The sequence below is a fragment of the Haliotis rufescens genome, unplaced genomic scaffold, assembly GCF_023055435.1.
Source record: "Haliotis rufescens isolate VD_foot unplaced genomic scaffold, xgHalRufe1.0.p SCAF_1, whole genome shotgun sequence".
NCBI lineage: Eukaryota > Metazoa > Mollusca > Gastropoda > Lepetellida > Haliotidae > Haliotis > Haliotis rufescens.
Genome location: NW_025963779.1, coordinates 20,751,382 through 20,776,000, shown reverse-complemented (window position 1 = coordinate 20,776,000; position 24,619 = coordinate 20,751,382). Strand labels below are relative to the sequence as shown.

The 24,619-nt window shown below is 40.9% G+C and overlaps 3 protein-coding genes across 3 annotated transcripts; all 3 read right to left on the bottom strand.

Annotated features, from left to right (window-relative positions):
• Window positions 1-248: 248 nt before the first annotated feature.
• Window positions 249-8,105, bottom strand: LOC124115785 (cytochrome P450 2J4-like). Its single transcript, XM_046476902.2, has 5 exons — window positions 8,031-8,105; window positions 6,023-6,432; window positions 3,532-4,050; window positions 2,609-3,049; window positions 249-1,874 (listed from the first exon to the last, which is right to left on the bottom strand). Exons 2-5 carry the CDS (start codon window positions 6,402-6,404, stop codon window positions 1,693-1,695), a joined length of 1,524 nt encoding a protein of 507 aa, XP_046332858.2. The 5' UTR covers window positions 6,405-6,432; window positions 8,031-8,105; the 3' UTR covers window positions 249-1,692.
• A 3,082-nt stretch (window positions 8,106-11,187) lies between these two features.
• Window positions 11,188-15,380, bottom strand: LOC124115812. The gene is made up of 4 exons (XM_046476948.2): window positions 15,229-15,380; window positions 13,197-13,304; window positions 11,490-11,645; window positions 11,188-11,288 (listed from the first exon to the last, which is right to left on the bottom strand). The coding sequence occupies exons 1-4, from the start codon at window positions 15,305-15,307 to the stop codon at window positions 11,251-11,253; spliced, it is 381 nt and encodes a 126-aa protein (XP_046332904.1). The 5' UTR covers window positions 15,308-15,380; the 3' UTR covers window positions 11,188-11,250.
• Window positions 15,381-19,093: 3,713 nt separating this feature from the next.
• On the bottom strand, window positions 19,094-24,372 carry LOC124115808. Its single transcript, XM_046476943.2, has 4 exons — window positions 24,238-24,372; window positions 20,741-20,875; window positions 19,607-19,759; window positions 19,094-19,178 (listed from the first exon to the last, which is right to left on the bottom strand). The coding sequence occupies exons 1-4, from the start codon at window positions 24,305-24,307 to the stop codon at window positions 19,144-19,146; spliced, it is 393 nt and encodes a 130-aa protein (XP_046332899.2). The 5' UTR covers window positions 24,308-24,372; the 3' UTR covers window positions 19,094-19,143.
• Window positions 24,373-24,619: the final 247 nt, after the last annotated feature.

Here is a 24,619-nt window from a genome sequence, read left to right as displayed (position 1 = left end):
AGTTTTAGCCAGCAAAAGATACCCGCGAAGATCCGGGGTGAAATAGGTCTTCAGCAACCAATGCTTGCCGTAAAAGGCGACTAACGGGATCGGTATGGTAAGGCTCGCTGACTTGGTTGATGCATGTCATCGTTATCTCAAATTCGTAGATAGATGTTCATGATATCAATCACTGGATTGTCTGGTCCAGATTCGATTATTTCCAAACCGTCGTCATATAGCTGGAATATTGCTGCGTATGGCATTAAACAAAAAAATCATATTTAGATCTGTGCATAAAGATAAAAAAAACCCCTCAAGACTGCATGACAAGAGGGAGGACTTCAACGTTCCAAAAGTAAACTTTCCCTTCATGTTGAACAATAATTCAGCAGCTCCAGCCTTCAGTGTCAACATTTCACAACTTCTGGCGTACTGCCATGCACGCTCTTTCGAAGATTTCAAACAACGCCATACGACTCTTGCTCGAAAGGTGTTTAATCAGGTTTACAACGTTCAAGGTCTCAATAAAGCTTTCAAAACATTCAGTTAAAAAATATGGAAGGCATTTCCAAGATTGATGCATCAGTGACAAAAAATATGAGTGATGCAATATCCTATTTTGACTTGTAACATATGTTCCTGTGTTTTTTTTTCAGATGAACACTTGACTTGCCTTCGCGAACACCTGGTATCATCACTATAGTCAAATTGCCCGCAACCGCTAATTTCAGATATGCGTTTACGAGATTTGACCGTCCACAAAGCTGCTTTTCACAGAAAAAACTTCAACCGTTTGATTTGACTCGATTGGTTCTCCGTGTATTGTGAATGTGTGACGGATTTCTTTGTCACTCATGGGAATTTATACATGCAATGACCTGGTACATGGGTAATCATGGCTAAATGCTAGTGATCATCATGTTCGATTCTGAAAAATCCATGGCAATTTTATTTTAGTGTTATTTTTTATGGTGCACATGATTTGTTTTTCGCTAGTATTCTATCAATAATCCATTTATTGATATCACCAACTGGTATCACAAAATCAATTTTATAATATCCTAAAATAATCATTTATGTTATAAACAATATTCTGATGTATATTCCTTTGGGATGAGTCAATGATGATTAAAATGTATTTTGTGATTTCAATAAATCCTTTTAAGATATCGTTTAACCGAATTTGTGATATCACTTATTCAATTTGTGATATTTTATATAAAAAAGGAAGTTTTAAATGTCATTACATTGAATGTGTGATACACATATTCCCATTTCACAATAACTACGACCTGAACATTGTGGATCAGGATTTTATGGAGCTTATGATATAGTTAACTAAATAACATACAACACTAACTCTTGAAACTAATTATTAATAATTCACACAGAGACACAAAGAATATATTAATAAATTCAAATGGGTGATAAAGGTGACAGACCGACAATGTCGTTGACAAATAGTATATTTACTTCGGTGTGCGGGAGAATTAGTTATTTTCGTGAACCATGAAGAAAGTAACGGATACCACAAATGTTTAGATATCAATAAAGTACATTTCGAAAGTTGTTTTCGAAATCTCTCAGTTAATAATGTTATAACTAACTGTATAATTCACTTTGTTAAACTAATTATATTGGTGGATATCTTAGAATACATCCGTTTATTGATGTAGAAAACTGTACTGGTCGACAGGTGGGAAGATTAAGTCAACAATCTCGAGGTACAGCCCGAATGTTGAAATTCGGAGCTGCATTTGTAATGCCTATTATTCCTTTGAGAGGAGGCAGCGTGCCTTTGTCTGGCAGGATGTGGAACCTCTGGATGATGGACGTTATGAACAGGAATAACTCCATTTGAGCAAACGACTCACCAAGACACTTTCGGCGACCTGCAAGTCGTAAACATCACAGATAAAATGTATTCGCATATGGCCACACAGCATGTTAATAAACGTATATGAGATAGAATTTTTTCACATATGGCCACACAGCATGTTAATAAACGTTTATGAGATAAAATGTATTCACATATGGCCACACAGCATGTTAATAAACGTGTATGAGATAAAATGTATTCACATATGGCCACACAGCATGTTAATAAACGTATATGAGATAAAATTTATTCACATATGGCCACACAGCATGTTAATAAACGTTTATGAGATAAAATGTATTCACATATGGCCACACAGCATGTTAATAAACGTATATGAGATAAAATGTATTCACATATGGCCACACAGCATGTTAATAAACGTTTATGAGATAAAATTTATTCGCATATGGCCACACAGCATGTTAATAAACGTGTATGAGATAAAATGTATTCACATATGGCCACACAGCATGTTAATAAACGTTTATGAGATAAAATTTATTCGCATATGGCCACACAGCATGTTAATAAACGTTTATGAGACTAGGAAAGGTTAATTTTAATTTTATTTTATTACACTGTACACGTGTATATATTGGATATAATCGAGTCATGGAATATAATTCGTTGGGCATTTTCTAAAAAATGAAAATGAGGTATGTTTTTAGGAAGCGAAGCAAAGGTAAATGTGAGCTATTGCATAAATGATGTTTTGGAAAATACATCAGTTAGATATATATTTACCGAGAGAGAAGGGGATACATTCCTCTCGTTTTTGATATTTCCTTGCGTCATCCAGAAAACGATCAGGCCTGAAGGTTTTTGGATCCCCCCACACAGCCGGATCTTGAAGAACGGACTCTAAGTCGGTGATGACCGTCACTCCCTTGGGGAACGTGTAGCCATGGAAAAGGACATCTTTGGACACAGAGTGGGGAATCCCAGTGGGAACAATGTCGGAACATCGCTGTACCTCAGTAATGGTGGCAGTGACGTAGTTAAGACTGGTCTTGTCCTTCATGGAAGGTCGCCTACTAAGCCCGATGTGTTCTTGGATCTCCCGGAAACACTTCTCCTGTACTTCCGGGTAATGGAGGAAGTAAAGAAGAGTCCAGCGGATAGTGGTGCCAGTTGTCTCTGTCCCACCAATAAACAGATCAAACATCGACATCTTCAGATGACCCACTGGAATAGCAAAATGAAAGCACTAAAATGAAAGGACCTAAGTCATGATGCTTGTGCATTTAAAGGGGCTGAAGAAAATTGTCTAAATACGTGTACCACAGAAATAAATCCATTTCATCTGTAACTTGAGTGAGTAAGGTTTTATGCCGTTTTCAGCATATTCCATATTTTCCTCGGCAGGGTAATAATCATACATGAACCGATTGTACCGATGTCGGGGATTGAACCAGAGTATATAGCGTGACAAGCCAACGTTTTGACAACGGGATAAACTCCGCCGTGCTAAGAATTACATAACTAAAACCCTACTGGTTAGAATGTTAAAAGGACAACATAACATACACAATTCCCCCCCCCCCCCCCCCCCCCCCCCCCCACACACACAAACAATCCAATAAACTTGCTTTGATAAATAGACAAATAGCAGTATAACCCCACTACACTTTTAACACTTGTCTGCAAGCAGCGGGGTAGTTACGTACTGTCAAACGCCTCGTCTCCCTGTCCACGACGTCGCATTTCCCTGAAGTAGGCTGTTATGAAGTCGTCCACGTTGTCTACGTCGACATTGTCTATGTGTTCCTCAATGTTCTTTATTATTTCTTCCTCATCAATTGTATGTTTCATGTTCATTAGTTTCTTGAAGCTGAAAACGTCTCCAGGCAGATATCGAACCTCAGGAAATAAATTCAAAACCTTCCCTGTGCCCAGCGTTTCACACATTTCGTCCATCATTTTAAGGAATTTTAAGAATCGTGGATCAGTGTATTCAAATCTTTTGCCAAAACACATTGAACAGAGGGTGTTAGCCATAGCATTATGGACAAGACGTTTACATTCAAAGGCATCACCGCCCATGTCTTCAATCACTTTCATAAAATCCGATAACTCCTCTTGTATGTTGGCTTCCAAAAACGACTTTCCCATCCCAAACTCTCGGAGGGAAGACAGGGCAAATTTCCTCTGCTGCTTCCAGTTGGAACCAGATGTGTGGACGATTCCTAAAAAGGTAATGAACCATACAGGGAACTTGTTATGCTTATCATGCATGTGTGGACGAGTGAGTGAGCGAGTTAATGCTTTACGTCGTAATCAGCAATATTTCAGCCATATCGTGACGACTTGTGTGGACGGAAAATGGTTGCAAGCTAACCCTAAAGTGTAGGAAAAGTGTTTTAGTTATCACACGATCTTGTAATAACGATAGATAATTTACAATCGGGGCCCTGTTTGACAAGACTGTCGTAATTTTATGTTGAACTAAGGGTGTTATGACTGCGCTACGATCGCGTTATGAAACGATGCCGCTGCTTATACATCAGATATCGCTTGTGGCCGATCAAGACATATGTACATGATCGTTCAAAAGCTGCTCAAGGCCCGTGAAAATCGGGGTAGAAAAGGTCTTCAGCAACCTATGCTTGCCGTAATGTGCGACTATGCTTGCCTGGCGACGCCTTTGATCAAAAGGACAGCACTCTCATTTTACCTATATAGTTTTGATAATCGGTCATGTTGTTTGTCTGATAGTATAATGTCCTAAAATTGTAACAATTATGTGTAAATAAATGCGACAAACACCTTTCCCTATTCAAAATACTCCATTGTGCGATGCCGACTATATCGGTAGCAGGTATTTCTGCTGTCGTTGGACCGCCTCCGTGGTCTAATGGTAGAGCGTCCGCCCGGAGAGCGGAAGGTCCGGGTTTCGATCCCCAGCCGCGTCATACCAAGAGACGTTAAAAGATGGTACTTGTTGTTACCCTGTCTGGCGCTCGGCATTAAGGGGCTAAAACAAGGACCGGTCAGCTCGGAGTCAGTATACTGTGTCTGAGTGGGGTATTCATGTTAAACTGCGGCATGGTATCTCAGTGTGCTAGCACTATAAACCGGCATCAGTCCGGACTAGTACAAGCAGCCACACACACACACACACATACACGTGCATGCACGTCGCTATATAAGTTCAATAATCTTGGACGCGACGTTAAACCCCATTTCACCTCACCTCTGCTGTCGTTGGGTTAACCTTGCATCTTGCTTTAGACATGATCAAAATGCACCACTGCATAACACGACTGCAACCGCACATGTATTTGTAATGTAATGAATGATTGAGTGAGTTGAGTCAAATGCCCCTTTGCAGAGTAATTAATTTGTATCCTGGTGTGACAACCGAAAGAGACAGGTAAGCCTAAAGTTATGCAGGTCTTCGATCGTCACTTACAACACGCGCAGGGGTATAATCATATATCCTGATAAACCAACGAACATTAGCAAGACTTCTTGCGATTAGTACCTAACGAAAATAGGACATTGGCACGTCATAGGGCTAATCAGCAGAGGGTCGAACACGCCCAGGGGGTATCATCAATATGAGACGTACATTGTTGTTGTACATAATGTTTTAACCATCGATTTATTTTTTCGGAAAATTATTTCCGTGACCGGTGGCATCCGTGTTGTGTGGAGGTCAAGGACACAACGATTTAGACCATTACTCACGATGGCAGCTTCTAGGACATACCGACCAGTTAAGCGAACACCAGGTGTCGCCATTGTAAGGTTAATGATCCGTGACTAAAGGTCACTATGCCAACCACTTAGAGTTTCTCTTCATATGACACGGACCCGTGAAGATTCCGGGTTAGAATAGGTCGTCAGCAACCCATACTTGCCGTTAAAGGCGACTATGCTTGAATGTCGTAAAAGGCGACTAACGGGATCGGGTGGTCAGGCTCGCTGACTTGGTTGATACATGTCATCGATTCCAATTGTGTGGATCGATGCTCATGATGTCAATCACTGGATTGTCTGGTCCAGACTCGATTATTTTACAGACCGCCGTCATATAGCTGGAATATTGCTGAATGCGGCGTCAAACAACGAACATAAAAACAAACAAATCTTCATATGACAGAGATTAGGGTATGAATACCCGTTTGACGTTTGGTCCACGTAATGTTTGCTTACCTTTCCTCCCAGCATAGAAATCGGTCATAAAAGAGTAGGGCCTGTCTGAGAAAACATCGCCGTTCTTGACGAGTGCGTCTTTGATGACGTTGTAACCGCTGAGAACAATCAGTGGCCGGTTGAAGATGTACACGCTGAAGATGTCGCCGTACTGACGTCGCAGTTTGCTGAATGTCACCCTGGGGTCTGCGTCCATGGAGAGGATATTGCCCACTATTGGTAAGAGAGGGGGGCCGGGGGGAAGACCAGGGGGACGCCGCGTTGACAGCCATATGAGAAGAAATACCGTGATGAACACCACCACCAAAGACGTATTGAACAGCAGCAATCCCACAAGGAGTGTTGTAGCGGCCAATGTTGCAGCAGAGCTTGGATTAAACATGTTGTGGCCCGATGGTGTCACCCTTTAACTATGAAATTGAATCAAGTGCAGAGCTCCTGAATGAATGAGGTTACACGATAACCTTAGGGTATGTGCTCTCGGATAAGGTGAGGAAGTCAGCAGGACTCGCGTGATTCGTGAATGTTACACGGATACGTGTGTTGATGGCAAATGTACGATGCTGAATGTTATATTGGGTGCATAACAGTTAAACTGTAGAACTGAATATGTCGTAGGTGGATAACGAATTATATGTATCATCATTGCTTATTTTAAATGTGTGTACTTAATGTGTATAATGGTTGTTTATATTAAATGTCTACAACGATTGAGTACACTAAATGTGTATAACGATTGTTTATATTAAATGTCTACAACGATTGAGTACACTATATGTGTATAACGATTGTTTATATTAAATGTCTACAACGATTGAGTACACTAAATGTGTATAACGATTGTTTATATTAAATGTCTACAACGATTGAGTACACTAAATGTGTATAACGACTGTTTATATTAAATGTCTACAACGATTGAGTACACTAAATGTGTATAACGACTGTTTATATTAAATGTCTACAACGATTGAGTACACTATATGTGTATAACGATTGTTTATATTAAATGTCTACAACGATTGAGTACACTAAATGTGTATAACGATTGTTTATATTAAATGTCTACAACGATTGAGTACACTAAATGTGTATAACGACTGTTTATATTAAATGTGTACAACGATTGAGTACACTAAATGTGTATAACGACTGTTTATATTAAATGTCTACAACGATTGAGTACACTATATGTGTATAACGATTGTTTATATTAAATGTCTACAACGATTGAGTACACTAAATGTGTATAACGATTGTTTATATTAAATGTCTACAACGATTGAGTACACTAAATGTGTATAACGATTGTGTGTATTAAATGTCTACAACGATTGAGTACACTTAATGTGTATAACGGTTGTGTGTATTAAATGTCTACAACGATTGAGTACACTAAATGTGTATAACGGTTGTGTGTATTAAATGTCTACAACGATTGAGTACACTAAATGTGTATAACGATTGTTTGTATTAAATGTCTACAACGATTGAGTACACTAAACGTGTATAACGGTTGTGTGTATTAAATGTCTACAACGATTGAGTACACTAAATGTGTATAACGATTGTTTGTATTAAATGTCTACAACGATTGAGTACACTAAATGTGTATAACGATTGTTTGTATTAAATGTCTACAACGATTGAGTACACTAGATGTGTATAACGATTGTGTGTATTAAATGTCTACAACGATTGAGTACACTAAATGTGTATAACGATAGTGTGTATTAAATGTCTACAACGATTGAGTACAATAAATGTCTATAACGATTGTGTGTTTTAAATGTCTTCAACGATTGGGTACACTAAATGTCTAGACGGTTGTTTTTATTAAATGTCTACAACGATTGAGTACACTAAATGTGTATAACGATTGTTTCTATTAAATGTCTACAACGATTGAGTACACTAAACGTGTATAACGATTGTGTGTTTTAAATGTATCTCCTAAATGCATATTGAATGAAAACAGATCTATGTTATGTCGCAAGGCAAAACATACCTGCCCACTTGACCGCAAATGAATCACACAATGGACACCTGCCTGCCCGTCGACGACCCCAACAGTGTGTTATCACTTGTGTCCGGAATGTAGGTCAGCACATGACCCGTCTATCGCGAGGTTAGTTGAAGGCTTCAACTCAACGATCTGTCTGTTAAAAAAACCAATAAGACAGAATAGTCCCACAGTAGGTTTTAACGTGGTACTGGTGGCCCAGACGTATTCATTACCACAAGTCGGTTTGCTCATGATCCTGGGTTCGAATCCCGTAATATCCAGATTTTGTTCATGGTTTGTTGGTACAATAACCCCTGCTGGTGGGTTTCACCTAAACCATCTAGGACTTGAATTACTGACAGTAAGGGGTGATTTCTTGGCACATAAGATCCCCACCATCCCAGGTTTGTTATTGCGAGACACGACTAATATTATGACGGAGTGGGGCGGTCGGGTAGCCTAGTGGTTAAAGCGTTCGCTCATCACGCCGGAGACCCGGTTTCGATTCCCGAGATGGGTACAATGTGTGAAGCCCATTTCTGGTGTCCCCCGCCGTGATATTGCTGGGATATTGCTAAAAACGGCGTAAACCCATACTTACTCACTCAATTATGACGGAGTGGTTACAATACGTAAGTTGTCTGACCCATCGTTGCCCATACTATCAAACGCTGACCAAAATCTGCTGTGTCGATACAATTGACAAACGTAACATTGGATTTCCACCCACAACAGTGTTAAATTTATTAGTGATTGAAGATAGTGCATTGGCTGATAATCACCTCTGCCCTTCAAGAACATTATGCATTTAGTGTGTCATGTTTCAGTTATCTGGGTGAGTAGTGCCAAAATGTTTAGCCCCAACTGACAGTTTGGCACATCTATTCTACAGAAGAACAAGACACACATTTTTCTGGCAATTATTTGTCAAGAAGACAAATTATCATGCTTACGTGATAATTGTCTTATTTCAGTTAACTGGATGATGACTGCATGATCAGTATATTGAAAGTGAAACAGTCAGAGATGACATTGCCACCAGTCATTGAGGGAGAGTACTTATGTACACCCCTCTCCTCCAACGGACACATGTGCAGGTTGATGGAAAACCGTGATCGAATCAACTCAAGCGACCATCTATGTGAGGCGGATAATTTTGATGGAAATTGTTTCCATCAACTCCCAAACAAATTTTGGCATGAAACTGCTCCACGTTTACTCTGCAGTCCTGACTCCCTCATCCCTTGAAAACATTGAGTGTGGTGGCACTCTTGTTCCTCAAAACATGCATGGTTAAATTAGGGTGAAGGTACCACATTAATATTCTTCCACCAATACTACTGCAAACATATTTGGGACATGTACAATTATGTACTGCATACGATATGCTTATTAAACCTAGAACATCTTTTGATCAAGGGGTAACGGTTTGTGACCTGGCTGATTGTGTGTGACACCAAACCCCGCCCACTTGGACTGCTGCCCGGCACCGAGGGATACATTCAGCCTCGATGGAACTGCTGCAACGTATATTGATGACTGGAACAATATTCACTCACACATGCTACTGATGCTTATATATTTCATTCCATATACCAGCTTAGTGCACAATAGGTCGAATGCAGTATACATGCTCATGATGCAATAACATACCCTTTTCCTTGCAGAAATACTTCATGAAGAAGAAAAAGAAAATAAGCCTACAACTAATAATTTATGAGGTCAATGTAGGAAATTCAGATAATTCGTATATGTATTGTAGTATTCTCGATATTGAATTCTGAAAATATACTGTTTTTAATGCATAAGGGAAGGTAAAACGTTAAATCGCAAGAGAAAAGTACAGGTTACTTATAACTTTCCTGATGATACACACTGGGTACATGTGTACCCCACACGTGAAGATCCGGGGTATCATAGGTCTTCAGCATCCCATGTTGCCGTAAAAGTTGACTAAAGGGATCGGGTGGTCAGGCTCGGTGACTTGGCTGATGCATGTCATCGATCCCAATTGAGAAGATCGATGCGCATGATGTCAATCACTGCATTGTCTGGTCCAGACGCGATTATTTACAGACCACCATCATATAGCTGGATTATTGCTGAGTGCGGCGTTAGCCAACAAACAAACACGTGTACCCAACATATTACTTATCTTCCACATGTAGACAGACACACCGTTACTCAATGCTTGTAAATAGGCAATAAGGAAGCGTTAATATGCATTCACAGAATCATAGAATATTCTCGAGGATTTTCTCCGGTTTTGATGGTCAAACATACTGTCCACACAAACGTTTCTGACTGTGTAATAATTTCTCAACCGTTACAGACAAATTACGTGAAACACCCAAGATGTGTTTTGTGTCTTAAATATCATTTGCGGAGAGTCTGGAGACGAAACCTCAGCTCGATACTTACCACGGTCAAGGAAAATATTCTTTGCTCCACAGTAACGTGGCGTGTTGTCCATGTTCCAATGACAACTCATCGACCATCACAATCAGTAGGAGTACTACTCAGGTTGAATATGGAAACCACTATACACTATTCCCTTCGTTTATATTTGACACAGATGCCCCGAAGCGCTGCAGTTCACTGTGCGTTCTTTCGCGCGTGCCAGAAGCCCGAGGCCGTTGTGTCGAATCCTGGTTCGCCCTGATTATAGTTCGAGGCCTGTCCGGACCATGTCAAATGTTAATTAGTTCATGAATTAATTAATGATGATAGCTCAGACCCCCTACCACAGAATGAGGAAAAGAGGTGAAATGGGGTTTAACGTCGCGTCCAAGATTATTGCACTTATATAGCGACGTGCATGCACGTGTATGTGTATGTGTGTGTGTGGCTGCTTGTACTAGTCCGGACTGATGCCGATTTATAGTGCTAGCACACTGAGATACCATACCGCAGTTTAACATGAATACCCCACTCAGACACAGTATACTGACTCCGAGCCGACCAGTCCTTGTTTTAGCCCCTTAATGCCGAGCGCCAGACAGGATAACAACAGGTACCATCTTTTAACGTCTTTTGGTATGACGCGGCTGGGGATCGAACCCCGGACCTTCCGCTCTCCGGGCGGACGCTCTACCATTAGACCACGGAGGCGGTCTGAATGAGGAAAAGAGTTCACTAAAAAAGTACCATAATACCTCCGTGTTGGCAAGACATTTATTGTGAAGAGAATCAACAATGTAGAAGGTAGGCGACTGTTTTCATCCTAAAAATGTCTTGTGGGCATCGGAGGGGTGGGCACACCTGCAACATGAAGTCTTGCCAGTTGCATTAACTGTTGTATTGTCGGCGATATTTTGATTTTTGTGCGCATAGAATAACTGTTGACTCGTATCAGAGGCAAACATAGAGTAAGCATTCGTTTAACATACTGAAGTTGTGTTAACTTTCCTTTCAATAGTGAGAATGAGAGTTAATACTGAGTTCGACCAATCAGCTCATTACCAGGCGTGGTGCTGCCACAGAACCCACACGACTTCCGGCAGTTATCCTCCGCCCATTTCCGGTAGAAGCTGTTGGTGCACGTGTCAGCCTGGAACTGGTTACAGTTGTCCAGATGGTCTTTACACAGGGGAGGCGGGGAGGCGGGCGGTGGGGAACCTAGCAGCGGTAAAACATTCTGTCTTAAGTCCCCATCCTCGATCCGGTGTAGTTATATATCCATTCTATTATGATAAATTCCTTGGGCCAATTCAACACCTTAGCTTCATTTTGAGTCTCATTCGAATGACAGGACGCTTCAAATTTCCGTCCATTCAAATTACTCTGTTCTTTCCTTTTTGAAAAAGCAGTATAATTTACCAGGAGGCCTACTGGGCTCGCATTGAAACGTATCAAATACAACTGGGAACTGGGACTTTTTTGTTCCTGTCTCAATACTCATGAAAACTTTCTTTCCAGAAGATCATTTCTGACAAAAAGCGTTTCGATTGGCGTGAGAGACTGAGGCGTCAGTTCCGGAAAGAGGCATGGGTGGCGAACTGGTCCGGGTTTTATGATAACAGAATGGAAGGAAAATCGAGGATGATTATCTTTGTTAACCAGTGACTGACAGCATGAGTAACAAATGTAGAAGAGTGAGTGAGTGAGTAAGTATGGTTTTACGCCGTTTAGCAATATTCCAGCAATATCACGGCGGGGGCCACCAGAAATGGGCTTCACACATTGTACCCATGTGGGGAATCCAACCCGTGTCTTTGACGTGACGAGCGAACGCTTTAACCACTAGGCTACCCGACCGCCCCTACATATGTAGAAGACTTTACCTATATGACAAATGCAGGAATTAATAATACAATTCAGTTACTTATGTCAAAACATATCATTTTGGAGATGTATCTTTAGAAAGGTTAGCTGTCATTTATATCCTGGTAATTCAGAGCGAATTAATTCATAATACCCGATCTACTGACTAATTTGTATTTGAACACGGGGGCAAAGCATTTGCAACTACAGCCCGTGTGTTGTGTGTGAATGAATGATTGAGTTAACTGTTTTGTCACTACTACTGCTACTACTACTACTACTACTACTACTACTACTACTACTACTTGCCGTAAAAGGTGACTATGCTTGTCGTAAATGGCGACTAACGGGATCGGGTGGTCAGGCTCGCTGACTTGGTTGATGCATGTCATCGTATCCCAATTGTTTGGATGGATGCTGATGATGTCAATCACTGGTTTATCTGGTCCAGAGTCGATTCTTTACATACCGCCGTCATATAGCTGGAATATTTCTGAGTGCGGCGTTAACCAACAAACATACTACTACTACTACTGATTTTGTTTCAAGGACTGCCAGCACGATACGCGTGCTCGTGGGTGTCTCCGTCAAGCTGCCACACCGTGATATACCTATAATACTGTTCAGATCCGACGAAGAGACTTGTCTTCATCGTCACAGTTGAAGTAACTTTTTTTCATCTAATGTCACCACATAACAGAAGCAATAACATTTCATGCATTATTAGTTCACGAATAATGTTTAACTTCTCCCTTGAATTGAAAAATAATTGAGTACAGGGATTAACCTTTCACTCACATTGCACATTCATTATTATTATAATACTATTTATGTCACTGATTTATTTCATATCATCCAATAAAGCAGTATAACAAATCGTGATGTGTCTCACTGAAGGATACCAACCACAGAAGCCACATCTGCGCGCGCATTTCACTCTTGCCCACGACTCGTAGGTCCCGGTACAGGCGGAATCTGCGTAGGAGTCGCAGTTAGGCAGGAAATCTGTGCAAGCTGTAACACGTAGCAATCATATAGACACATCTAGACACGCCACACACACGTGTATCCCAAGTAGGAGGGAGTGGTCAGAGTTAGCGAGTCCGGTACACCGAGAAGGACACTTCATAACATGCCTTTCTTCAGGTGTACCAGTGTGAGTGAGTGAGTAACGTTTTACGCCGCTTTTAGCAATATTCCAGCAATATCACGGCGGGGGACACCAGAAATGGGCTTCACACATTGTACCCATGTCAGGAATCGAACCCGGGTCTTCGGCGTGACGAGCGAACGCTTTAACCACTAGGCTACCCCACCGCCCCTGAGGTGTACCAGAACTTTAAGAAGGACAAGGCCATAGAAACCCTAGGTTCAAATGATTAAAACATACCCCACTTTGTCTGCCATCGCAAAATGATTGATTTCGATCATTATTCCAGCAGATCCATCCTTTAGGTGTCTACAGTTCACAACCTTTTGAGGTAGCATGCTATTTATACAAAGATTTCAAAGAGCGTCATACGATTTCTCAAAAGTTTGTTTTTCAGGTGAACAATTGACATGCCTTTGCATGTGTTTGTGACGGGTGCCACTTCGCGAACACCTGGTATCATCGCTATATGATAGTGATTCATGAACACATCATCATGATAATGTTACTTATGCCAGGTACTTAACCTAAGTATAGTTAGGGAAGTAACGGTCGTAACAAGGTCATAGGCTGACCATATGAGATCGAACATAAGACATAAGTCTTATTGTATGTAGAGGCTTTATCACACGGACACTGGTATGCGTCGGCCAAGAATGTGACCGTGGGTCACGAGTCCCGTGTGTTGACTGCCACTCATGTTTCTCTCACTTTATATAAGTTCAAGTAAACAATTTTACACATGACAGTGAATGAAATTACAGAAGTACGTATTACCTTCTGATGGGACATTATATGCAATAAATATTATACAATTTCATTTGAATGGACACGGATAAATTGACTTTACCTGTTTCACATTTATGCTTATTTATCTATAATGAAGCTGGGACTTAACATGCATGACAGGTGGCAAGTCGCTTGGAGCGTCAGTCAGCAATCGTTAATTGTAAAGGAAAAGGGTTTTTGTCGCGATTGCGTATATCATGAGCACGTGTCAATGAATCAATGTCAAATAGTGATTATTCGACTCCTGTCACAAACACATGTAAAGGCAAGTCGATTGTTCACCAATATAAACACGGGCTCATATGGTAAAAGTCAAAGTAGGGAATTGCTAATGTGTGAAATTTGGAAATGTCCTCCACATATCTAAAACAAACGTTTTTGAAAGCTTTACTGATGCCTATAATGTTGAAAAACCTGATCGTGAACGATTTTGTATAGATATTTCACAGTAAGCAGAATGATGCACCACCAAGACATTGTCTCCGGTTGCTGGTAGTGTTTAGTGTATTCCCAATATTCCACCACGGCTGTATATTCTCATGGTTGTATAGGATTAACTGAGCAAGGACATATCTCAGACAACTAATGATAATCTATAACGGTCTCAATATGAACACCGTGAAAGAATCACTTTCCTTAAATAATATCGGTATGGTATCAACTACCCTCCCACCAACTTATCCGAAATATGTACGTTATTGTGTGAGAAGACTTACACAGTCAGAAAGTATGTAATTTTGATAGACACAAACAGCTTTAAATTGAAAAGGAGCCTCTGTGAGATGGGAGATTCTGAACCTAGACTTACTTCATTTAGGGCTATAACATTACAGTAAGGGTTGGGGAGAAGGGAAAATAATATGGCTTAGGGGCCGTGAGACAGACTATTGTGTTTGTGTTCAATACAGTTATACCATACCACCGTGTCGGAAAGAAGGGAGTCATATATTCTTGAATGAGCATTTGTATCATTTGTCGGGTGGTGTAGATCGTACTCACGTAGGGGTGGTGGAGACATGGCATCCACCAGGACCACAGCCAATAGGAGGGGAAGCAGTCCCAGAATCACCTCCTTCATGGTGTACACGTACACACGGAATGGGATTGACCCGAAACAGTATTGAATTCAGATAACGATTCTTCAGATAACGATCCCGGTCCAGACTTTATCTGTGGCACCAGGTTTGGTCACCGATAAACGTTTCTTCTTACAGATAAAACGGAAACAGTCAACAAGAAGTGGTTGTAAAAAGTGTGGAAGCAGTCAAGGATCAAATACACCCCACGTTCGTGCTACAGGAATAGAGTGGTATATTTTCCTATGTAACAAATGTTATATTTCTTGGTAAAGTACAGATTCTCGTACTTTTTGGGTTTGAGTCCCGTCCGGGCGAGGCACCTAATCGCCAGCAGACAAAGTCAGCGATCTAACCCATTGAACACTTTGTTGGTAAAGTGCAGATTCTCGTATTTCTGTGGGTTGAGTCCCTCCATACGCTACTTCGTCTATCCATTTTTTAATCGTGCGAATTTAAGAGGGTTCTAGGTACTTAAAGGTCATTTGAAACGTTATCATCGATATGATAAACATTCTGATGAAATTCACCGCCTCCGTGGTCTAGTGGTAGAATGTCCGCCCGGATACCCGGCCGCGTCATACCAAAAGACGTTAAAAGATGCATCTTGATGTAACCCTGTCTGGCGCTCGGCATTATGAGGGGCTAAAATAAGGACTGGTCGGATCGGAGTCAGTCTACAGTGTATTCATGTTAAACCGCGGCATGTGGACTTGCACTATAAATCGGCATCAGTCGGGACTAGTACAATCAGCCACACTCACACGTGGATGCACGTCGCTATATAAGTGCAATAATCTTGGACGCAACATTAAACCCCATTTCACCTAACCTCTGATGAAGTTCTGTGTGGTCCAATATTTTAAGGGACCGGCCATCTTATTGTTCTCTGCACACCCTGGAGGTACTCAGCAACATGCCCAAATGTACAAAACAAATATGCTGAAAAGTTGTACGCCTTGAAGCAGTCACCGCAACATGTTGTTCCAAACTGAAATCCCAGGTATCTAAATCAACACGGTCGTAGGTGAGTGGCTGGAACTACTAGTGCATTGTAATTATTCATGGACCAAAAGGGGGGCACGGGTGACCCAGGCTCCGCAATTCGCTGTGCAGAGTTGCGTTCATTGAGCACGCCAGAAACCGATGGTCTTTGGTTCGAATCCCGGTTCGCTCCGATTGTGTTTCTAGGTTTGTCAGCACCATACCCAGACTCGTGACGTTTACCAACGTTGTAAATGCCTAAGACCTGCATCACTTCAGGCCTTGCTCCCACACCAAGCTGACACACCGTAACATAACTGGAATACTGTTCAAAGCTGCGTGAAACACGCGCTCACTCACTCATGGACCGTAAAGTGCACACTGATAACAAGTTCAAATGTAAGTACATATAGGTGACATTGAAAGCACACTAGACTATGTATTGGTTTAATACCATGTCGATTAAAACCCGGTATGTCGGGGATGGACAGGCTGTCTATGGACATGTGCAAGGCTGCCAGGATCCGCTTATCGTTTGATCGATTATGATCCCTGGTTTGTTAGCACCATATCGTGGGTTTGTGGCAAACGTCTACGAACTGCGTCACCGCGAAATTTCCGAAACAACATGCAGCGACTCTGCCTCGATATATTGAAATCCTAATCAAACCCAACTAACTCGATCACTCACTCGAGGCTAGCTGTTCTAGTGATCAACTCTTGCCGAAAACTGTTAATTGACATGTAACTAACGACTTGTTCCTTTGTAAACTTTATCTTGATTATGGAAGATTGAATAAGATCTATACCGACGGAAAAGAGTAGGTGTGCTGCATATAAACCCCCACAAAACTGACGACGCTGAGTAACGCGTCGCTAAAACGTTCTCCTGGACACCTGTTGTGAGTGAGTATGGTTTTATGCCGCTTTTAGCAATATTACAGCAATATCACGTCGGGGGACACCAGAAATGGGCTCCACACAGTGTACCCATGTCGGGAATCGAACCAGGGTCTTCGGCGTGACGAGCTAAGACTTTAACCACTGTGCTACCCGACCGCCCCTGGACACCCGTAGAGCCTTGCACGACCATCGTGGCTGTGAAAAGTATACGGTTCCAGTCTTGTCTTCTGAACCTCGGTTGTTGTTCACACCAAGCTAGGCTTTCCGGACGGTGACGAGGAAGCCAAACTGGGCGTATCGCTGGACGCGGGGACCGGATGTTGTGCTCCCACGATCGGTTGCGTCCGGTTCGGGTTCTGCCACAAAGTGGTCTCAACCTGGGAATTTTCCGAGCTGTTAATGAGACAGTTTGGTATCGATTTCGTAGAAGAACTAACTGAATATTGACGTGACGTCACACGTGGACGACCGGCCAGTGGCAAGTCAGGAGTGTTGCCAAACTGATAATATTGTGTTTCGGTGAATATTAAAATGTCTTGCAACTTCATTTTACTCCATTCCTGTTTGCGGCAAAACCACAACGTGTAGACGTTGATTTATCAGCAAGCCATGCACGTGTTTTACGAGCACCTGATAGCTAAACAATCATTGTTTAAAATACACGTGTGTGAGTATCATGCTCCAAACAAACACGCAAACATCTAAATTGTGCGCCGTGCATGAATATGCATGTGCACATAGTGGATCACGACCTCAACGTCGATGCGAAGTTTCATGACTATGTATTGAAAGATGAATCATTTAATTTCAGAATAAATTGATTTTTATTGAACTTAATATGAAACACAGTTACATCTTTCCGTTAGTATATATCAGATAGATGATAATAAACACGTTCATATGCATTACTTGTTTGCATTCATTACGGATTTGATGTATGTTCATCCTGTCGAGGGACTGTCGGGTAGCCTAGTGGTTAAAGCGTTCGCTCGTCACGTCGATGACCCGGGTTCTATTCCCCACATGGGTACAATGTGTGAAGCCCATTTCTGGTGTCCCCTGCCGTGCTATTGCTGGAATATTGCAAAAAGCGGCGTAAAACCATACTCACTCACTCATCATGTCGTTGTATTCTCGTTCTCACCCTCTGTGTCAGTGTCACTTCTAAGACGCCTTATGTTACATGTTGTTAGACCATGTAGGAATGGAAGTTTCATTGGAATACATATCGTATTTGAGAACTAGACTGTTATCTCTCTACTTGAGAAAAAAACTAATGTTGTTGGTTTAATCTCAAACGTATGCCCGATACCTTCTAAAGAGGCTTTATCCATGCGTTAAGAAGAAATATGATTTGATGCAATATCGAAAGAGTGAGTTGGGTTTAACGGCGCTTTTAACAGTAATCCAGTTATATCACCGCGTGTCAGCTTCATGTGGGAGGAAAGCCCGAAGTGATGCAGGTCTCTGACGTTTACCACTTCGGTGAAATCCACGAGCACCGGTATGGTGCTGACTAACCTAGAAACATAATCGGGGCGAACCAGGATTCGAACCCACAATCATAGGTTTCTGGCGTGCCCAAGGGACGCAACTCTGCACTGACATCATGATGTATAAGCCGATATTGGCCAACATAATATTAAATACAACATAATGCGCGTAGATGCAAAAATAACAAAAACGTTATGTGTGGGGTCACACATTTTCTCAACCTCACGATATTCATGACAACTCTAACATGCATTTGATAATTTGTGTAATGGAGCTCTTAAGATCTAAGACATGACTGCTTGTGGAGTAGCAACGAAGACAAATCTAGTTTCAAAGTGTTCTTAAAGCCATCTATCTTGTTGTAGACACACCTGACGACCTTGTGAGAGGTAAAAAACAACACTAACTCATTGGCGGGATATTTAATTTTTGGTCAGATAATAGTCGATAGCAGTGGTTACAGTGCCAGTATAATTGCAGGTGTGGGCACAACTGAAAAATACAAAATATAGTGTAGGGTTAGTTATTTCAAAGCAAGTTCATGATTTAAATATAATTAACATATTGAACATTGAGTGCCGTATATAACATACCCTGTGTGTAGCTTGTGCATACCGTATAGAACCCATTTGGTGCCCCTGCATAAAATGTAGATCATACCTAGCAGTGTGCCTCAGGATAGCGTGAACATACCCCCTGAGCTGTGTATAAACAAGACATAGAACATATTCTATTTGGTGCTCGTGCATAACGTGTGGTTCATATTAATGTTCTCATAGAAGCGAGGGAACATACCCTGTGTAGAGCTTCTATATATCGTATAGAACAGACACCGTGAGCTGCTTCTTAACATATTCTATTTGGTGCTCATTATAACGTATGGTTCATATTAATGTTCTCATAGAAGCGAGGGAACATACCCTGAATAGCACCACAGAACCCACAGGTCTGCCTGCAGTTAGCCTTCGCCCAAACCTGGTAGAGGTCTTTGGAGCACATATCGTCCGGGTAGTTCTGGCAGTTGCTCTCTACGTCAATACACGGAGGAGTTGGTGTGGTCGTGACCAGGGTTGCTACGGAACACATTGTTTAGATGAAGAGAGCATCAGGATGTGCTGTATGTTGAATTCAAAACGTCTGGGACACATTATTATGATTAGGGGTCAAAACAGGGATCATAATATTTATACAAACATCGTGAAAACAGCTTGATTAGACGTAACACAATTAAACTATAATGGAAATGGTGTCCGTGGTGTAACAAGTTCTGTTTCATCACTTGCTGAAGAGGCCCGTTAGGATCCGGGGTAGAATAGGTCTTCAGCAACCCATGCTTGTCGTAAGAGGCGACTGACGGGATCGGGTGTTCAAGCTCGCTGACTTGGTTGATGCATGTCATCGTATCCCAATTGCGTCGATCGATGTTAATGATGTCAATCACTGGATGGTCTGGTCCATACATTTACAGACTTCCGTCCTATAGCAGGAATATTGCTGTGTGCGGCGTTAAACGACAAACAAACAAAACAAACAAATATACAGCTGTAATTCAGGATGATGGTTAAGAACGTTTGAGGAGTGAATATTTTCACCATTGCTCATTGACCAAAGGCGCACTTATCGCTGGATCGGTTATCAAGAACTATCATGACACCATCAAACACTTTATTCTGATTGGTTAATTGCTACGAACAAGGCTGATCAATTTGGATTGGGATACGTCTGATTTTATTACCGCTTCATCGTACATTGAAACACGTTGTAACACTATTGAATAATAACTACTTCCGTTTGAGTTACATCAATAAAATAGATTAGCACATGTGCAATATTTGCTTCATTAATCCCTGTTAGTTTAAGGTTTAATACTATCTTGTAAATTTCAAAACGTTTTGAACTCCCAGAAATATCTGTGGATATATATTGTGAGTTATATTGTGTATGTTACTTTGTCCAGTCGACAAACAAGCATACGCTGTGTAATGTCTTTAAATCACTAAGTGTTATAAATATCAACCAGATTGCAGTATAACAGTGCATATACATGTACGTACTAGGCCCAATGCAGAGTTTGCAATGCTGGCGGCAGTTGTCAAACACCCATTGCTTAAACAGCGCGTTGATACACGTGTCCCACTGGAACTCCTTACAATTGTCCAGGTGGTCTCTACAGTTTGGGTCAAACACACCTGGGGAGGGAAACATGCAACATTAGCCAAACAAACTTGGTCAGGTGAAACGAAGGGCTGGTGGAGAGAAATCACTGACGTTCCTTGCCATCCTCCGTGAAACGTGTTTAACATAGTACATATATTATAGATGTTATAACAAAATGTCTAAACATGGAATTTAAAAGGTTGATTGTTGATGGCATCAAGAGTAAGAATGTTTCTATTTATTTATCATTTTATAACTTTTTGGAGTATACATAATTATATTATAATTTCTTTTGAGTATAAATGAGTAAGGGTGTTTCTATATTTCTATCATTTTATGTCTTTTTTAATTATACATAAGTAAGGATGTTTCTGTTTTTTTAATCATCTTATTTCTTTTTAAGGGGCGGTCGGGTAGCCTAGTGGTTAAAGCGTTCGCTCGTCACGTCAAAGACCCGGGTTCGAATTCCGACATGGGTACAATGTGTGAAGCCCATTTCTGGTGTTCCCCGCCGTGATATTGCTGGGAATATTGCTAAAAGCGGCATAAAACCATACTCATTCACTCACTCACTATATATTTTTGGAGTATACATAAGTTCATGCAATGTATCCTATTTCTCGTCTCAAACAGGGCGTGTGGCTCTTCATCATAATGAGAGAATGTCCTTGCTTGAAAGCCTTGACAAACAACCACATGCTCCTGCATTTTATTTCATATGAATTATGAACAGATATATTTAATATACATTGATCAACATTTTCTTTTAAGCATCCAATATATTGTGGTAAAATATTGGAAATGAGATTGTCAGGGAATCAACGAACCGGAGGGGAATACGCTGTTGGCAGATGGTTGCTTCTTACCTGACTTTTCAAACCTGTGGTCTAACAGTTTCACCACATTGCTTCATTGAGTGAGTGAATTAGGTTTAACGCCGCATTTAACAGTATTCCAGTTATATCACGGCGTGTCAGCTTAATGTGTGAGGAAAGCCCGAAGTGATGCAGGTTTCAGACGTTTACCACTTCGGTGAAACCCACGAGCTAACAAACCTAGAAACATAATCGGGGCGAACCGTTATTCCAACCCACAACCATAGGTTTCTGGCGTGCCCAAGGTACCCAACTTTGCACAGGGCGGGGAAGAATGAACATTAAATAATTTTAATACATTTTGATACATATTTTAAGGAATATTCAAAGCTAAATTTCAAGATACAAAGAGACAAAGGTTTGTTTGTACCGTGGACCATGTTCTATAATGTTGTAAGTAACTACCAACAAGAAACAAGCAGATGTGATTTGCAGAAAATGCAGGAGATTCCTTCTATCGTTTCAGGGGCGATGGCGGAGTCTAATGGGTAAAGCGTTTTTTGTTACGCCGAAATAGCAGGTTTGACTCCATGTAATGTTTTCATGTGTCCACTGTTGTCCTTTCGCAAGATGCCATTAATGACCAAGTGTTCAGATAAGCAGCGGAGATGTGTGATCATCACTAAGTTATAGTGATAGTGATAGTGATTAATAAACACGTGCCTAGGATATAGTAGGAATCGTACAACAGATTCAGGGATGTCTTATGATTGTGGAAGCGGTTTCGACCCTTTTATTTACTTCTCACACCAAAAATGCGGTTTTGCGTTTCTTTTTTAGGAATATATCTTGCTGGGCCATCAACACAATATGAAGGATGGTATGATACACTCAGTTAAACTTTACTTACACTTGTAATATGTTTGAGGATGTTGGTGGTTTAACCAAGCACATAATTTCAAGTGATTCCTTGGCATTAATGTACAGTAAACTACGGTTATAACGAACACGCTTATAACGAACTGACGGATATAACGAACTTACTTTTTTGGTCCCGACTATTTGCTGTAGTCATGCTGTATATATGCTTATAACGAACTACGGTTATAACGAACTAAAATTAGTAGTCCCTTTGAGTTCGTTATAACCGTACTTTACTGTATGTGGTAATGATTAAATATGCAGTCTAAACTAAGTTGATAAAAGTGACAAAGCCCTTTCCATATTCGTAAGAAATCTCTGCTGAAAGAATGGATTTTTTTGCTATCTCAATAGATATCTAAAGGAATGTTTCTTATGCAAGTATTTTATTTTCGAGAATATCTCAGGCTTTGCTGCTCGAAAGACTTAACAACGAACAAGTATATGGAAAATGAAAATGGTAATTACAAGTTAAATGGCTTATTCAAAGCCTTTGTTATCTAATCTTTAACTGGCTGAACATGTGTGAAATAAAGCCGACAAAATCCTTATCATGCATGCACACAGAAGAATGCTCATTCAAAGCAGTTCAGCCGCACTGCAAATGCGTTGTTCCAATGACAATTCATCATGAATCAAATGCTTAAATAATGATCCTATTTCATAGTCAAATCTGGAGAACTGAAACGATGGCCAACGGTGCCAGAATGGACTTTTTAATACAATACCAACAAGTTCTTATTTTAGCCCCTTTATGCCGAGCGCCAGACATTGTAACAACAAGTACCATTTTTTAACGTCTTTTGGTATGATCCCGGACCTTCCGCTCTCCGCCGCTCTACCACTAGACCACGGAGGCGGTCCTCAAGTTTAATAAGAGTTGCCTGTATGAACAGTTCGCGTCGGTATCTCGGGAGGAGTGAAAAGGGAGACGACTCCTGTCGTAATAAAGCCAGTGAAACATACAGTACATATCGGGTTGACGATAAGATAAGCATAAAGGTCATGTCATTTTAATTTCAAAAGGAATACATTACATATAGTATCATCCATTGTCATTGTAACAATATTGCCTTATTCAATAATACAACTTCCCTCATGGGATCACAACACTATAATACTAAGTTATTTAAGGAATCCCACACTCAGCATAGCCCAGGCTTTAGGGCCTCTGGATAATGTGTTGTACCTGAGTGTGTGGCGGGTATTGAAGAAAAAAGGCAAATACATTCCTGAAGGAAATCAACCAGTGTTTGATAGCATGAGCACAAAAACGGTATCGAAAAAATACTCACATGTTCGTATCATTTGTTTGTTTGTTTGTTTGTTTTTAGTTTAACGCCGCACTCAGCAATATTCCATCTATATGACGGCGGTCTGTAAATAATCTAGTCTGGGGAAGACTATCCAGTGATTAACATCATGAGCATCGATCCAAGCAATTAGGATACGATGACATGCATCAACCAAGTCAGCGAGCTTGACCACCCGATCCCGTTAGTCGCCTCTTTCCACAAGCGTAGTCGCCTTTTACGGCAAGCATGGGTTGCTGAAGACATATTGTACCCCGGATCTTCACGGGCATGTTCGTATCAATAAACATTAATTTAAAATAAAGATTTAAAATATACATATAGTTTATAGTTTAACATACTTACCAGGAGCTAAACTTTGGGCGTGTCCTCCTAGGAACTGCGCTACGAGCAGGGTGCCTAGACTGAGAAGCATTGTTTCTGCGTGTGAAGTCAGGACTGAATGGTCTTGGGAGATACATAATCTCTGTTATGTCACTGTGACTTTAACCCAAATAACCATGGAAGTTATTGTACTATTTATGGATAAACCTAACTGCAAAGATAAGATTAAAATACAAATGAGAGCGTAATATATAAGTGCCAAATTTTCCTTAACCATAGTTTGGGATTGACCATTTACTTTTGGTAGAGCGGACTATTGCACTTATATAGCGACGTGCATGCACGCGTGTGTGTTGTGTTTTTTGCTTGTACTAGTCCGGACTAATGCCGATTTTATAGTGCT

Bases quoted from the DNA above. Each gene is read 5' to 3' on its own strand.
- LOC124115808 (XM_046476943.2), bottom strand. From the start codon at position 24,307: ATGCTTCTCAGTCTAGGCACCCTGCTCGTAGCGCAGTTCCTAGGAGGA. The intron at 20,876-24,237 runs GTAAGTATGTTA...TTCCCTCCCCAG, and splicing joins CGCCCAAAGTTTAGCTCCTG to GTGTGTTTGACCCAAACTGT. The intron at 19,179-19,606 runs GTATGTTCCCTC...TGTATTTTTCAG, and splicing joins GTTCTGTGGTGCTATTCAGG to TTGTGCCCACACCTGCAATT.
- LOC124115785 (XM_046476902.2), bottom strand. From the start codon at position 6,404: ATGTTTAATCCAAGCTCTGCTGCAACATTGGCCGCTACAACACTCCTT. The intron at 4,051-6,022 runs GTAAGCAAACAT...TTACCTTTTTAG, and splicing joins TTTCTATGCTGGGAGGAAAG to GAATCGTCCACACATCTGGT. The intron at 3,050-3,531 runs GTACGTAACTAC...TTGCTATTCCAG, and splicing joins GGGAGACGAGGCGTTTGACA to TGGGTCATCTGAAGATGTCG.
- LOC124115812 (XM_046476948.2), bottom strand. From the start codon at position 15,307: ATGAAGGAGGTGATTCTGGGACTGCTTCCCCTCCTATTGGCTGTGGTC. The intron at 13,305-15,228 runs GTGAGTACGATC...TACGTGTTACAG, and splicing joins CATGTCTCCACCACCCCTAC to CTTGCACAGATTTCCTGCCT. The intron at 11,289-11,489 runs GTAATGAGCTGA...TTCATGTTGCAG, and splicing joins CTGTGGCAGCACCACGCCTG to GTGTGCCCACCCCTCCGATG.